Consider the following 17927-nt stretch of genomic DNA (forward strand, 5'->3'; position numbering starts at 1 on the left):
CTGTAATAATAAAAACCTCATCATCCAGTCCAGCGTTAATGTGGATCTTTGGTGGGACATGTACACCGCGGTTTTATATATATATATATATATATATATATATATATATATATATATATATATATATGAACAAAATATAATATCACATGATTCTGATATTAGCGGCACAGCGTGTGGGTGGTTAGCACGCAGCCCCACAGTGCAGAGGTTCAGGGTTTGAGTCCGCAGCCTCCCTGTGTTGAGTTTACATGTACTCCCCGTGACGACGTGAGTTTCCTCTGGGCACACTGGTTTCCTCCCACATTCCAAAAAACATGCATGTCAGGTTGATTGGCCGGTCCAATTTTTCCCTAGGTGTGAATAAACGAGTGAGATGTTTGTCCATGTGTGCCCTGCGGCTGGTTGGCCTGCAGTTCAGGGTGTCCCTTGCCTACTCCCCGAATAAAGCTGGGATGGGCTCCAGCACCCCCGCAACTCTATTGAGGATAAGCGGTGAAGATAATGGATAGATGATTCTGATAATTTTGGCCTGCAGAGACGGCCTTGCAGTCCCTGACGGCCCACCACTTTTCACATTAAATTACTGTATTGTGCAGCTCTTTGTTGCAGCTGTTTTTGTGCTGTGCCCAAATAGAAATACACTAAAAAACGTACCAGTAGCACGCTGGTAAAGAAATAAATAAATAAATTACAGGAGCCTCAATTTCCCAGAGTTCCTTTCACCACCGCGACCACGCCCTCTACTTCCCATGACTTCATGTCGGAATTTCTGTTTTGCTGTGATTTGAAGACTTGTCTGTAGGCGCAGGATTTTCCCCTACGTCTTGCAGCGCCACATTGGATTACCCTTGTCCTCTTCGAGAGACACACAGCGCTCTGTTAATTTCTTCGGGACTTTAAGAAAATATTTATCCCCGAAGCGTCACCAGGAAGACTCCCACGTTTTTTTCCCTCTTGCACCCGGGCAGTTCTGGTCCGGTGACAAGAGATAACTGGTAGTTGGTTATCCTCGATCTTTATGGCTGTTAAAATGTCTCAAGAGACGTTTACTGGACTTTCAACACTATGAGTGTCGCGCCATGTCAAGACGAGGGAGGAGAGGCGATGCCAACCGGCTAACAACGCTAACCCAGGCGGTGATTACCATGTCGGCGCGCACTGTTTAGCACATTTCCTCGATTTGTCTCTCTTTTTCCACCTCAATTTTATGAAACACCCCAGTCTGTGAACTGGGACAAAATGCAGCCGTAACAATCGTTTGATCTAGCTCTCGTCGCTGCCATGTCGCACAAGCTAGGAGGACAGAAGATGGCAATGGAGGGGAACGTGCAGCAAAAAAGCACTCCGCTCACTCGGGAGCTTACGCGGATATTCAGCAGCTACAACAAACACTCGGCTCTACTTAAGAAAAACCTCAAGGAGACCAATGCCTTCTTCCGAGAAATTAGACAAAACTACAGTAACGCTTGCGCATCGGCCATGAGCTCGGAGTCAGCTTCTCTGGAGGCAGGTGGGTCAACATCCTGATAAATACCTTCGGATCAGTATCCTTGCAAAACGCATTTTCTCCGTCAGTTATACCCCACTGCTGTTTAAAATGCAATGGTTTGAAAACAAAGCAAGTAAACTGGTTTCAAAACACAGTAAGTAAACAATTGGCCTGAAAGTAAACAATACAATATTACCTTGGTTATTGGGGGCCAGTACCCCAGCAAAACGTGAAAATCCACGAAAAAGATACCTTATGTACCGGTACATACATATATATTATTACGCATAACGAAACGCAATTTAAAAGCTCAGTTATTTGTTCAACAAATTAAGTACTGTTGATGTTTTTGAGTTTTTCCTTGCCCTCATGTAGGTTTTAGATCAGGGGATGGTGTAGTAATTAGTCTGTGGTTTGCAATAATCTGTGGTCTGTGCAGCCCTTTGAGACTCTTTGTGATTAAGGGCTATACAAATAAACATGACTTTACTGTAGTATATAAAGTTTTTCCAAACAAAAAACTTCTGTACAATCATAATTTAACAAATAATTTTCCGTTTTCATTGCATAACTTTATGAGCTAAGGAATCGATCTACTTCACTTTAGATTGTACTTTCCCGTCATCATGTGAATGTTATGGAAAACTTCATCTTTCTTCGGGTTCTTTGCTACCGATACCAAACACTACTCATTAATCATTATTTTTGAAAGAGAGTGGAGATTTCAAACTTTGTTGGCGATAGAAAGCATCTTCCTCTGTATAGCCAATCAGAGTGCAGGACACAATGCACTTTGAAAATCTTTGAATCAGTTAACTAGCTGTAACCGAAGCGTGAAGTAGCGAGACGTCACTGTATGTAATTGTTCCATTTAGTGTCTGGAGAAAACGATAAACACGCTTCTACTAGGTGGCTGAAGGTACAGTTACCACTGGGTTCAGAAACTTGAAGCTCATGAGCCAGGTGTGGCTCTTTTCGTCTCTTTTTTTTTTAAGCGCTTTTAGTGCAACACTGTGTTACCAATAGCAACAGGAACCCTGTTGCACATTTCTACCCATAAGGCTGGTATGAACAAATGTCATTACGAATTCTTCCGTGTCTCTTAGCCAATGAGATGCATCCGAATACACATGCAAGTGTAATGTCTGCCTTCTACTATTTCCTGGATACCTTTTCAAGCGCATACTATATGCAAGTTGTTAAAAAATGACGAATAATCAACAATGCAAATGTGGACATTTAGGAGGACTTTTAGTAGATTTCAAAAGATGTCGAACAGAATGGAGACAAATAATGACAACTCGACTCCCAGTTTTAGAACTTTATTACGTAGCTGAGGATAGAAACATCAGTATCCTTCTCGTTTACAGTATTTTGGGACATTTTTACCAAAGAACTTTGCTCGCACCTTGATTTGAAACAAATTAACAATAAATATGACAGTTGAAATGGACCTCAATGATCTAAAGTAACTCTGCAGGAAGGAGACAAATTTTGACTGTGATATTTGTTATGGGACACAAACTCTGGCTTTGTTATTTTATGTATTTTATGAAATTATCAAACATCGCATAGTAAAAAATATGCGCTGAAGAATTGGCTTTTGTCTGGAGATCAGGTTTGGCAGCTTTTATTTTGCCTTAAAATACACATGCTGGGGGAAAAAAAAATCCAATTTTTTTTTTGCTTTCATGGCTCTCTGAGTCCAAATTGTTCCCACCTCCTGAATTACCAGATACCGTTTATGCTACAGATTTACAGGTGATACCGATTGAAAGTTTTTTTTCCCAAAAATCTTTGGCGTTGCATGAGATTTTTTCTTGCTGAGTTGCAAGCCAAAATACAAAATGCCGGTGTTGAAAGGTGTCTGTAGGTACATTATCATAAGCTTTCCGAGTGGACAATGCTAATAGCAAACTGGTAATAAAGAAGCGGAAATTTTAAAAGAAATATTCACATATAGCGTTAAAGATTCAACAAGGTGGTTTTTGAAACCTGTGGAAAATTATTTGACAGAATATGACGGAATTATTATGATAATTTTTTTTCATGTTTATCTTTTATATGGCACGCAGCTCCAGACATCTTTTGGATGTTTGATTATGGGCCAAGTTTGAGCTAATAAGATAAATTTCAGCCAATATTAGTTGTCTGGTTCACCTCATAGAAAAAGGTCCAAATTTAGTTTGTACGGTATATGAGAATTTAGGGTTACTTGTAAAATTGGGTATTTTTCCCAAATATGCAAATTCCACTTTCAAATTGAGAATAACTTTATTGGAAACAAACATCTGTTCAGTTTGCAACCAGCATGTCCCAAACAGTGTTTTTTTTTAAAAAAGGGTGTTAGTTGCCACTCCCATTTGAAGCTTACTGTCAAACTAAACAAAACGAAGACAATGGTAGATGTTTGTCTGGAGATGCCTTCCCATTTGCTCTACACATAAACATCGTCAAACCTCCCATATTGAGTAATGAGTATCATCGACGTCCATAAATTTCCTAGGAGTTTGAGGAATTTATTGTGTAAAAATTAAATTTTGAAGAATCCATGTAGTCAAAGAATACAGGATATCCTGTTTTGGGGGGGGGGCAGGAACAACAACTTTGTGAATAATAAACCCAATGAGTTACAATGTGAATGAAAAGAAATTTCATTATAAATAGGTCTTTTGAAAATGGTAATGAGTAATCAACACACAGTTTAAACAGAAATATAAAAAGATTTCTCTGACTGAATAACTGTATTTTTTAGCTAATTTACTGCCTGTGGATTGTCGGTGTTTAGTCAATGACTCTAATTTAAACAGAAAGTATTTTAAAAATAACAACTCTCAATACACAAATTGAAGTTTACCATGTTATTCGAAGGAAAATAGTCAAAAATGTTGTTCCTTTGTTGTTCAAAATTTAAAGCGAAAGTCTTCCAAAATTTTACATAGAAAAAAATGAGATGATCAGTCTGTTCATTGTTTTTTATTGTTTTGTGCTAAACAAAAATTGACCTAGATTTTACACTTAATAAATACATATGTGATATCATTTTTACTACTGCAGTGTATTCATTTATGCGATGTGGGATTTTTCTGATGTGAATACCGCATCATGGCTGAATCATGGTTAGGACTAATTGGGTGTACACAATGTCGCGCAATTTTTCGAAAATCCCTATTGAGAGCAGGGAGATTAGAAAACACGAGCCCCTGTCTCAATATGAATGTTAACACTGCAAAGTGATTTCTTTACGCACTCAATCATGTTTGATACTTGTAATCATACAAAATAAGTATTTGAACACCCTGCTATTTTGCTATTTGTCCCACTTAGTAATGGAGGGGTCTGAAATTTTCATCATAGGTGCGTGTCTACTATGAGAGAGATGAACTAAAAATAAAAATCCAGAAATCACAATGCATGATTTTTTAACAATTTATTTGTTTGATACAGCTGCAAATAAGTATTTGGACACCTGTGCATCATCTAGAATTCTGACCCTGAAAGACCTATTAGTCCACCCATTACAAATCCACCTGCACTCCATGTATCATCCTGAATCAGATGCACCTGTTTGAGGTCGAAAATGGAAGAAGCTAAACATTAAGGTCAATCTCAATCGGAGTGGAGCCCCAAGCAAGATATCACCTCATGGGGTCTTAATGATTTTAAGAAAGGTAAGGAATCAGCCCGGAACTACACGACAGAAGTTGAATGACCTGAAAAGAGCTGGGACCACTGTTTCCAAGGTTACTGTAGGTAATACCCTAAGATGTCATGATTTGAAATCATGCATGGCATGAAAGGTTCCCCTGTTTAAACCAGCACATGTCAAGGCCCGCCTTAAGTTTGCCTCTGACCATTTGGATGATACAGAAGAGTAATTGGAGAAATTTTAGTAGTCAGATGAGACCAAAAGACAACTTTTTGGTCATAATTCCACTAAGTGTTTTTGGAGGAAGAAGAATGAAGAGTACACTGCGAAGAACAACATCCCTAATGTGAATTATGGGGGTGGTAGCATCATGCTTTGGGGATGTTTTCGTGCACATGGGACAGGACGAGTGCACTGCATTAAAGAGAGGATGACTGAGACTCCTATTGTGAGATTTTGGGGAACAACTTCATTCCCTCAGTCAGAGCATTGAAGATGGGTCGTGGCTGAGTCTTCCAACACGACAATGACTCTAAACACACAGCCAGGAAAACCAAGGAGTGGCTCCATAAGAAGCATATCAAGGTTCTAGCATGGCCCAGTCTCCACACCTGAACCCAATCGAAAAATCTTTGGAGGGAGCTCAAACTCTGTTTCTCAGCGACAGCCCAGAAACCTGACTGATCTAGAGAAGATCTGTGTGGAGGAGTCGGCCAAGATCCCTCCTGCAGTGTGTGCAAACCTGGTGAAAGACTACAGGAAACGTTTGACCTCTGTAATACCAAACAAAGGAGACTGTACCAAATATTAACATTCATTTTCACAGGTGTTCAAATACTTATTTGCAGCTATATCACACAAAAAATCATTAAGAAATCATGAATTGGGATTACTGAAAATTTATTTTTAGTTTATCTCTCTCACAGTGAACATACAGCTATGATGAAAATTTCAGTCCCCTCCATGATTTCTAACTGGGGGAAATAGCTAAATAGCAGGGTGTTCAAATACTTACTTTCTTCACGATATATTATTGTGTGTGCATTTGTAATAAATGATAATCAGTTGGTCAATTTCAAATCAAGTGATAATAGGCCTTAGTAATAAAAATAATCCTCTGTGTTATATGTCAAAGTGTCTTTGGGCAAGACACTGAATCCCTGATTTCCCCAATAAGCAGGTAGGCGCCTTGCATGGCTGACTCCCTATTGGTATGTGTGTGTGTGTGTGTGAATGGGTAAGTGTGAAGCACATTGTAAAGCGCTTTGGGAGGTCTTCATTGACTTGAAAAGCGCTATATAAATGCAGACCATTTACCATTTTACCATTTAATAGTTGGCCAGGACTTGACCATTCAATATTCATAGTACCCCCATGCAGAACGTGTATTGTTAGTGTTGAAATCGTGTGCCATTTCAGTTGAACTTTACTTCACAAATAAGGTGTGTTTATTTAACTTAGCTTTTTTTTGTATGCTATTCCCTTGTTTTTGTTTGTGTCTGTCACCTTTAGATGTATTGTAAAAATTGTGTCAGTGTTATTTTGTGTAAAGACCAAACTATCCATTAGTGTCGAGCGTTGCTTGTCTTCGTTTGTGCCCTGTAAATAGCCCATTACTAGTTCATTGTGTTAACGGCTTTTGCCTGAAGTCAGCTGGGATAAGCAACAATTTTCATCTCAACCCAAAATCCCAATAATTTTTTTCAATCAATTGGATTGCTCATGTGAGTAATTTCTTCTATAAGTGATCTATTGTTGAGAGAAAACGACTTAACCCCTTGTCAAGAAGACTATTGCTGGTATCATTCTCAATTAAAAACGATCAACATAATCTTCAGCTTGGGCTAAACAGTGCTGAACGTTAGATGAGTCATACTCAACAGAAAGCATGGGATAATGCTCCCTTTCATGGGACGCACAGAGCACGTGTTCTCACTTTCTAAACTGTTTCATTCATCTGGCCTCACACACAGTCCCCAACAAATGTATCGAAAAAAATGTATAGTGGGATAGTATAGCCAACATTTGTATCAGTTTTGTTATTGTCCTTCATCTAAGGCGGAAAATATTCTTATTTCAATTATGATGTGAGATACTGATCACATCTCGAATGAATGAATGAAAACTTTATTCGAACATCAAAATAAAAACTGAACAAAAACAATAACTCGACAACAAAATAATGTTACATAATACTGTATGTTAGAAAAGGGGTAGTAAGAAGCAAATGCTTATATTTCCTACCCCTTCATCTTCCCCACCAAATAGACCAATAATATAACAACAATTGTTTTTACCTGATATTGATAATAACAGTTATGATATAAGAATAGCAACAATAACACAAAGTTAACTAGACACACTATTCCCAATCTCCCGCACCACTCATACTCCACCCTCCTCATCTCCGTATTGTATCTAAATCTGAACAAGTGAATAGTTGGACACCGTTTGATCTCGTCTTGCAAACCGTTCCAAAGCTTGACTCCACACACAGACACACACATACTTTTCCTGGTGGTTCTCACCTTCGGGATTATGAATTTACTACAGCCCCTTAAATTATAATTTCCCTCTTTCCGAATGAATAATTTATGGATGTTTTCTGGCACTATATTTTTGTTGACCTTAAATAGCAGTTGTGCAGTGAAAAACTAAATCATCTAATTTTAATCATTTGGACTGCAGGAATACAATATTAGTATGATCTCGATATCCTACCCTGTGTATGGTTCTAATTGCACGTTTTTGGAGGATAAAAAGGGGCTGTAGTGAACTTTTGTAATTATTGTCCCAGACTTTTGCACAATATGTTAAGTATGGCAGAACTAGAGAACAATATAATAAATACAATGCATTATAGTTTAAATTGAATTTGGCTTTATTAATTATTGAAATGCTTTTAGATACTTTAGTTTGTATGTGTCTAAATTGTGTTTTCCAGCTAAATTTATTGTCTATTATGACCCCTAAAAACTTAATTTCTGAGCATCTATTGCAGAACCATCGAGTTTTACTTCTAAATCTTGATTTGCCTTGCGATTACCAAAGCATATTACTTTGGTTTTATTTAAATTTAAAGATTATTTATTTACATCCATCCATACTTTTAGGTTAATTAATTCACGATTAATACAGGTTACCAAATCAATATAGTTATTATTTGAATAGAAAATGTTAGTGTCGTCTGCAATTATTACTATTTTCAATAGTTTTGAAACATTAAAAATATCGTTAATATATAAATTAAATAACTTTGGACCCAGGATAGAACCCTTTGGGACTCCACAACAGATGTCCGAGTATTCAGATCACAACTCTCCCATTTTTACATATTGCTTCCTCCCCGTCAAATAACTTTGAATCCATTGCAAATCTTAATTGCTTTAGGATGTTTAGTAGTGCAGATGCTACTCGCAAATATTCAGTACAGTAATCCCTTGGTTAACTCCTTTAATGGGGACCAAAACCACCCGCGAAAAGTGAAATTCCGCGAAGTAGCGACGCCCCTTCAGAGATGCTTAAAAAAAATAAAATAAATAAATATATATATATATATATATATATATATATATATATATATATATATATTATTTTTTTTTAATTTTATTATTATTATTTTTTTAGACCCGCGAAGGTCGAACTGCGAAGTAGCTAGGTCCCACTGTAGATTTTTCTTAAAGAAAGTTCAGTCTCCTCTGTTCCTGCGCTCCATCTTCACTCTACTGATGCACCGGGCAGATGCAACTTGGTAGAGGAGGATAGAAAGGAAAAAAATACCATAAGAGCATTGATACATTTGAACAGAAAAATAAGAATCTTAAAATAAACTCTAAATTACACTGATAGTTTGTAAAGCAAGGCCGAAATAGTAAATTTTGCTCCTTAATGCGATCAACTGTAAGGAGACGAGCATCAGCTATTGTTAGTCTTTTTTGATAGGCTTGGCTGACTCCAACATATATTCTAGTAATTCACCCGTACTGTTACAAAAGCAAGTGGTTCTGAGAAAGTGGCATATTTACCTGAGACGTTTGCATAACGATGAAAAATGCAATCCATTTTCCAGCCCCTTCTCGAGTCTTCTTCAATTTCCTCAAGCTGAGGTTTTTGAGTTTTTCCTTGCCCTGTTGTAGGTTGCAGATCCGGGAATGCTGTTACGGTGGTCTGTGCAGCCCTTTGAGTCTTTTTGTGATTAAGGGCTATACAAATAAACATGACTTAACGAATGACAGATCAAAGGCTATTCCAAACTACAGACTGTTATGACACCATCCCCTTATATTGTCAACATAAAATATAGGTTATTCATATGCATTCAGCATTCATATGCTATAGAATAGCTGTGTGTTTTAAGCTTAGATCAATTTGTTTGTCGAATTTAACATCCCCATCAATGTTAACACCCAGGTTTTTGTCTCTCTGAGCTTTATGGGATGCCAAAGGGGCATTATCAAAAACTGTTAAATTGGTCACTTGCTCACTTCAGTTTTCTATTCATTTAAGTCCAAGAAACCGAGTGCTAGGCTTTTGATTTCTTCCAGGCACAAGAAGACTGCAAGCACTGAGAAAGCAACTACTCAACTGAACTGTCACCAGTGTAGCTGTGAAACGAAATCCCATGTTTTATCAAGATTGAGCCGATGGGTACTAGATACAAGGAAAACGGAGGCACTTTATAACAAAATAATAGAAAATGCCTGTTAAAATAGTTTTTTCCACTTAAAAAGTGGATGGGTTAAATAGTTGTCGTGACTTTTAAAAGATCTAGATATAAGTCTAATGAAACAAAATGTTCTCGTGATTTTTTCCCGAACTGCCTTCATGATAACTAAGATGTGCATTGTATTGACATAAGTGTTCCTATAAATTTGAAGAGGACTGCATCTTGAAATAAATTTGCATCACATGATATCAAGTGTTCTACTCAGTCTACTTGCTTCAGACTATTTCACTGAGCTTGAAATTGCAATATCCAGACAACATTAAAGCTATTAAAGTTAGAATGCATCCCAATATAAATCAGCATTAATGTGTTCATATAAAGACAATAAGACATATTCTCATGTTTTGGTAACTGTCTTGTCTCATTGACTCACTCTGACATTTCTATATGTTGGATACAGGATAGTCTTGAGTAATGACACAATTGGCTATATATTGCCTCGTTTACACACGGATCCTGCAAAATTCTCCTCCGGGCTTTAAAAGATCATGTAGCTCTGTGTCAAAGAGCCTTGAGGTATTAAATAATGGCATGATTCATTCTCGATTATATGTCTGTTATTATTCAAAATGTTCGACACCTTTCATTTTAATAACAGTCAAGTATGTAACTCCTGATTGGTCCCTAATACCAATGTCAAGGCTCAATAATACTGATAGTTTTACGGCAGAACATTTCTCAGAATGTAAGAATGGCAACTCATAAATTAAAACAATCCTACATCTCACATGCCGCATATACCTTAAAGGCATATTACCTACAATTTTCAATTATCTAAATGTCTAATTACAATTCTTTTAATAATGAAACCATATCTGGAAGGGTTGTGACTATATTGGTCACCAGTGTGCATCTCTTCTTAGACTCTGCAGTGGCGATCTGCAATTTTTAGATATTACTGTGTGATTTTTCGCTAATTTGGGGCTATGACATCACTAAAGAACAGTGGTCTCCGGTGTGGTTTCTGAGACCATCTGAGTAGCCCGTGGACTGGTTCTGAAACTACATCATGGGTCATTGTGATATTTTAGTAAATCTGATTTCTAATTGGCATGATGTTTAGCGTTTTACTGAGCCTGTTTAACCCCTAATAATTTCAACCTGGTAATAACCTAGTAATGTACATGTTATTTTAAAAATACATATCAAACCGGTGGCCCTTTTGCACTGATTGGTAACAAAAAGTTGCTCTCAGCTTCAGAAATGTTGACGACCCCTGCTATAGAATATTTAGTATAATAAATCGTTTTGCCCGTTGAAAAATTTGGAAATTATTCGGCTAACATTTTGCATTAAAATGACCAAGTAATTACTCTATTATCATAAAAATTGTCAATGAGTTTACTTGTTGAACAATAATATGTTTTTTAACACATTTGTATTTACGTAAATTGGATGAGTAATCTTATCCAACTTCTTGAAAAGAATGTGAATCAAATTAGAAACGCAAAGCCGAAGAAATAAGATTAGAGATGCTAATTATTCAAGTTCAATTGTGGTTACGAAATAAAAATAAAGAGGGCACCACTGTGTAAATTTAATTGGGCAAGGCACAAAATTCTGCTGTTGGTTGGATAATTTGATACACGATGAAGTTTAATTTATATGAGGTTCACTGATATATGTGTTTGTTGCTTATAATAATTGAATAACCTTATTTCTTTGTCTCCTTAGGGCAACTGAGCTGCATCGCTTTCCCAAGCCATGAAGAAGAGTTTCTGCGCAACACTGTGGGTGCTGCCCCATACATTTTGGTGCTAGGCCAGAACTGCACCGCCCGCTACCAGTTGCTCAACTGCCTGCTGGGCGAAAGGCTCCTGCCGCTGGGACCCGAGGCTGGCGAGGCCTGCGGGGGCGTCCAGGGCACACCGTGCAAGAGGCGGAAGTTGTGTTTCACCCATGGGAGACAGACACGACTCAGCCTGGCGCTGCCCGGCCAGTATGAGCTGGTACACCAGCTCGCGGCCAACCGCGGCCGTTGGGATACTGTGCCCCGCGAGGACTTGGAAATCCACGAGGAATGCGAGGACCCGGCACACAGGCTCGCCGAACTAGAGATCACCCTGCATCACCCTTTACTTCAGGTTGGTTTTTATAATCTTAACTGGCATCGGTTAACGACAATCAGGCGTTTGTCAGTTAGTGATGTAAATCAAATGAGCTGGACTCTAAATATAATTCGATTTGGGCAGGATCTCACATGAGGCTTTCGTTTATCTTGAGTCAACATTTAAGAAATCTTGAGAATTTTTCCCTTTGTACAAAATGAATGAAACTTATTGATTTGACGTTAGAAGCGTTACTTGAAAATTGGTTTAGTTCCAAGTAGAACTTCATAAGGAAAAACTGAAACCGATCTGTAGTGCTGGTTCCTTTTACGACCAATATAATCTGCAAAATAATTTCTTTACGTAATGATCAATAATTTAATCGGACTGTTTGCACCATAAATCTCTATACCGGTTTTCCGGACTGTAAAGGCGCACCTAAAAACCCCAATTTGGCCAGAATCTTGCAAGTGCATCTTAAAACCCGGTGTGCCTTACATACCATAGAATACGGTGGATAAGATTTGAAATGCTCCCGATAATTTACGGGCATGCGTTAAGTGTATACCCGTATTTGGAGCAATGATTAATCGATAAACACCGCTGACCTTAATAGCAAAACATGCAAGGGAATTGAACCCGGTATTTCCGATAAGGGCGCAATCACTTTACGACTCGACCAGTGCTACAAATGACATACAAAAAAATCTCTCAAGTTATTTAACAATGAATGTTAAATAACAGAGAAAACAAAGTCTTTCAACAAAACAATGTACAAGCTATTTTACATGTTATTGATGCACAGCTGAAGAAGTGGATAGGCTCTTTAGCCTGCAGAGCAAAATGCACTATGCAAATCATTGTCGGTGCTCTCACTGCCACTATACGGGTTTGGATTCCGGTTGCATACAATATTTTGCGATTTTGGTGAGCGACACTTAACGACTGATCAATCATTGCATCAAAATATAACGTAAGTGTATTAAGAGCCGGAGCCCAAAGTTGGTACACAAATACACACAGTTGCTTTGACTCTCAATTTCATGCTATTTACAGTCTGGTACGCCTTATCTACGAAATATCTGACAAAAAATTATTCTTGGGGGGTGCGCCCAGTCTTGCAGAAAATATGGTAGTTTACCTTTGCATGGTGTGACTTGTTATCAACCTAAAAAAGAAAAAAGATTGACCATGAGGACACAAGTCCCTGCCAGAGTAAACGTAAACATGAATATCAGCATTGCACCATGGACTGTGCAGTAAAAGTCGGCATGCAACATAAAATAGAATATGCACTCACTCATTGACAAGACAGTGAAAGTATTTACGCCGTATGCCGGGGAGGTGTGTCTTTTCTCGCGAACCTGTTAACTTACTCAAACAGCCCACATAAAAGTATGTTGTAAAAAAGTCTACCAACCCCTAATTGAATTAATAGATCCGACAGAGAGAAAAGCCGAAACAATAGCGAGCGACTCTTTAGCTATTACTGATGGCCTAGCCATATAATTTCTTCCTTATTACATAAATGTATCTCAAAAAGGCAATGGAAAGGGTCTCAATTATTATATTCAGACTTATATTCATGGCATCAATGTGTCCAAAGACACTAATAACCTTGTAAGAGTGGATGCATAATGTTGGCTATCTATGAGGAAGTCAGAAGCCATGTACCAACTACACATATTAATTGATTCAGATTCGAGAGAGATAATGGTAAAAAGAAGATATAATAATGTAAAGTTTCACTTCTATTACGAAATGCCACCTTCACTTGTATTTCTTTTTTGTCATATGCTAACGAGGGTGCAGCTATATACTCAAAGAAAGTCCAAGTAAAGCGGCTGCAGTAACTTACAAACATCTCTTACTGACAAATAACCGACCCAAGAGCAGCGTGATAAAAATAAAATACCGTGGAACAAAACTTTCTGTTCCCATCGATCCTATGCATGTTGAGTTGATCGTAAAACCGCTAGCATGCCATGCTTGTCTGTGACACAAAATGTGTCGGGCCGTCGTCTGCCTCGCGTTCTAAAAACAAGCGTTGTCGGATCTATTAATTAACCATCACGACCGTTAAGAGTTCGGAGATTTCTTTTTTAAATCTACCGTATTTTCCGGACTATATGTCAGTTGTTCTTCACAGCATACATGGGGGTGTGTTTTAATGCTAGAGTTATCTGGATAATTCCCAATATGTTACGTCGTTACTGAAATGAACAGGCATGTCAGTCATGTAATGTTCTTATACTGAATGAAATTATTCAGCTTGTTGTTCTCTCTTATTTTAAATTGCCTTTCAAATGTATGTTCTTGTGTTTGTTTTTTGTGCTACTTGTATATAGTTATTCCTTCTTAATTATGCATTTTTGGCTGGTGCGATGTATACTTTTTATTTTTATATACTGGACTGTCTCAGAAAATTAGAATATTGTGATAAAGTTCTTTATTTTCTGTAATGCAATTAAAAAAACAAAAATGTCATACATTCTGGATTCATTACACATCAACTGAACTATTTCAAGCCTTTTATTATTTGAATATTGCTGATTTTGGCTTACAGCTGAAAAAAACTCAAAAATCCTATCTCAAAATATTACAATACTTCCTCAGACCAAGTAAAACAAATAATTTTATAACAGCAAAACTAAATCAAACATTTGAAAATGTCCATTGATGCACTCAGTACTTGGTTGGGAATCCTTTTGCACGGATTACTGCATCAATCCGGCGTGGCATGGAGGCAATCAGCCTGTGGCATTGCTGAGGTGTTATTGATGCCCAGGATGCTTCGATAGCGGCCTTCAGCTCATTTGCATTTGTAGGTCTGGTGTCTTTCATCTTCTTAACTATACCCCACAAATTCTTCAGGTCAGGGGAATTAGCAGGCCAATCAAGGACAGTGATGCCATGGTCAGTGCACCAGTTACTGGTGGTTTTTGGCACTGTTGGCAGGTACCAGATCATGCTGGAAAATGAAATCCTCATCTCCATAGAGCTTTTCAGCAGATGGAAGCATGTAGTGCTCTAAAATCTCTTGGTACACAGTTGCATTTACTCTGGACTTGATGAAACACAGTGGACCAACACCAGTAGCTGACATGGCTCCCCAAACCATTGCTGACTGTGGGAACTTCACACTGGATTTCAAGCAACTTGGATTTTGCTCCTCTCCAGCCTTTCTCCAGACTCTGGCGCCTTGACTTCCAAATGAAATGCAAAACTTGCTTTCGTCTGAAAAGAGGACTTTGGACCACTCTGCAACTGTCCAGTGCTTCTTCTCCATAGCCCAAGTCAGACGCTTCTTCCGTTGTCTTGAGTTCAGAAGTGGCTTGACCATGGGAATACGGCTATTGTAGCCCATTTCCCGGACACGTCTGTGAACTGTGGCTTTTGATACCTGGACTCCAGCTTCAGCCAACTGTCTTTGAAGCTCCCCCAAATTCTGGAAGCGGCTCTTCTTCACAATTTTGTCAAGGCTGCGATCATCTCTCTTGGTTGTGCAGCGTTTCCGGCCACATTTTTCCCTTCCAATAGACTTTTGTGGATATGCTTTGAAACTGCACTCTGTGAACAGCCTGCTCTTTGAGAAAATTCTTTTTATGTCTTACCCTCCTGATGGAGGGTATCAATGATGGTCCTCTGGACAGCAGTCAGATCAGCAGTCTTCCCCATACTTGTGATTTAGTTTACTGAACCAAGCTGAGTGTTTTTAAGGCTCAGGAAACCTCGCAAGGTGTTTCGACTTAATTAGATGATTCAGGTGATTAGTTGAATAGCCTACTTGTATACTTTTTCATGATATTCTAATATTTTGAGATAGGATTTTTGAGTTTTCTTAAGCTGTAAGCCAAATTCAGCAATATTAAAATAATAAAAGGCTTGAAATAGTTCAGTTGATGTGTAATGAATCCAGAATGTATGACATTTTTGTTTTTTTAATTGCATTACAGAAAATAAAGAACTTTATCACAATATTCTAATTTTCTGAGACAGTCCAGTATATATATATATATATATATATGTGTGCGCTTTATATCCCTAACCATTGACAGATTGTAGTGTGATATTGAGAAAAGCTCTAATGCCATTTGGATGTCATCTGTACCGATCTGTTAACGGCCATACCACCCTACAAACATCCAATCTCCTTAAACTAAGTTATGCAGAGTCGAGCCTGGTTAGTACCCGGCTGGGAATACCTGGTGCTGTAAATAGGTCATTTGGCGCACACTTTGCTGCAACGACACTGACTGAATGTGATTTGTTTATACTAACTATATAAATATACCATATTTATATAATATAGCAGTGAAATGTTCAGACTTAGAATGTTTCTGTTTTTGGGTTAAACTGGTGCATGTTAACTCAGGGATGAGCAAATTAGGTCATCAAGGACCACTAGCCATAATGTTTTTGAGTTTTCTCTCCTTTGATATTGTGCAATGAATTTATCAGCTCATCAGTGAGCTTTAAGAAGCTTGATTAGAATCTTGTTTTTTTGTTTTTTTTTATTTGCCGTGTTAAAGAAAAGAAACTTCCAAAACAAGAAAGAGGCTGTAGGCTCTCTACTCTTGACTTTTCTCCTGTATCTGACTCCATTTTTGACAATGGGTCCATTGCACATTTTCTCCAAATGCCTCCTCTCTTCTGGTGGCAAGGCAAAATTCTCACAAAGCCCCAAAACACTTGTGAAATTAAGCCTTTTGGTCGTCACTCAGCCAAAGTCTCACAAGGTAAGCTGACATCTCACATGACGTCAGGCACAATGGTGCTTCGACCCCATTTTATGCTCGACTTGTTCAAAAGAAATATTTGCTGTCAGGTTTTTGTTGTGAATTTGGATTGTGCGATATACGATTTAAAAGAAAATAAGTACAATTTTACTAACATTATTTATGTTGATTTTTCCTGTGCTAGACTTATTACAGAGCAGAGCTATTCTAGGTTTTAGGAATTCTGTACATGCTTTATTTGTTTTGTCGGTTCGGCTCACTTTTGACGTTGGCCAATATAAGTTTTACAATTTGTCCTAATGAAAACATAAAATCCAATTAGCTGGGGTAGGGGAAGTGAATCGAGTTTAGGATGGTCAGTGCTTAGTCTCGTGCAACGTGGAAAAAATTATAGTTTTCCGAGTGCAGCTAACCCCTTTTCTGCAGAGCCTGGTGCATGCCGTAAGGCAGCCCACCTGTCTTACCATCTTACGTAATCCTGCTGGTCTGGTGCAATTCACATGACTGGGTCTCTCAGAAAAAAAATCTTTGCTATGAAAATGTTGCCATTGACATAACTGGCTCCTTCGCATCTGGAAAAGATGGTTTGTGCTTGATAATTGCAGAATTGAATGCTTCTTCAATTACTAGATCCTTTTTTTGGGTGATCTCAATTCTTTATCAGAAATATAGAATAAAAAATGTAAACATTATGTTATAATATTAGTGGCGTGTGTTTGAAGTTGATGAACTTTTGAGGCCAGTGCAGATGGAAAGGGCTGCACGCCGGCTTTTAAGAAAGTGTGGAAGAGTTTCACGGGCCAGTAAATGAGCACATGTTCCTTCTTAGGGACTAAACCCGCCTGAGGTTTCTGCTCAATGAAAGAGAGATTAGCATGTTTGGGTCACTCTTGTGAAGGCACAGAATCTCCTTGCTCAGCGCGGTATTCGCATTTCGAACTGTGCTGCGACAATCGCAGCTACTTGCTGATGAGGAGACGAATCTGATTAGTTTTCTTCGTCTCTGTGTGGAACTATTTTGGTACTCAAAGGACAAAAGGTCCGAGCCTTTCCCTGTATTTCTTTTAAAGGTACATAACCTGTCACCGCTCCACAAATACAAGCAAGATCGGGTTTGAAAAATCCAGCCCGACCCAGGCCCATGCCCCAAGCCCGACCAGTTAGTTGATGTGCAGGACCGAACTTGAAGCAAACCCGAAATTACGTATTTTATCTCTGAGGACTCTGGAGGAAGAGAGTCGATTTATGATAATAAATTAAAAGACTGTGTTTTGTA

General features: G+C 38.2%; 1 protein-coding gene across 1 annotated transcript in view; it reads left to right on the forward strand.

The window, feature by feature from the left end:
• Positions 1 to 730: 730 nt before the first annotated feature.
• dstyk (dual serine/threonine and tyrosine protein kinase) overlaps positions 731 to 17927 on the forward strand; it is a 44419-nt gene continuing 27222 nt past the window's right edge. The window contains exons 1-2 of the mRNA XM_088338316.1: positions 731 to 1510; positions 11539 to 11948. Of these exons, the coding sequence (XP_088194442.1) occupies positions 1282 to 1510; positions 11539 to 11948 (639 nt within the window). The 5' untranslated portion in view covers positions 731 to 1281. The remainder of the gene's footprint in view (positions 1511 to 11538; positions 11949 to 17927) is intronic.

This window comes from Urocampus carinirostris, chromosome 6, assembly GCF_059441175.1.
Source record: "Urocampus carinirostris isolate Australia breed hairy pipefish chromosome 6, RoL_Ucar_1.0, whole genome shotgun sequence".
NCBI lineage: Eukaryota > Metazoa > Chordata > Actinopteri > Syngnathiformes > Syngnathidae > Urocampus > Urocampus carinirostris.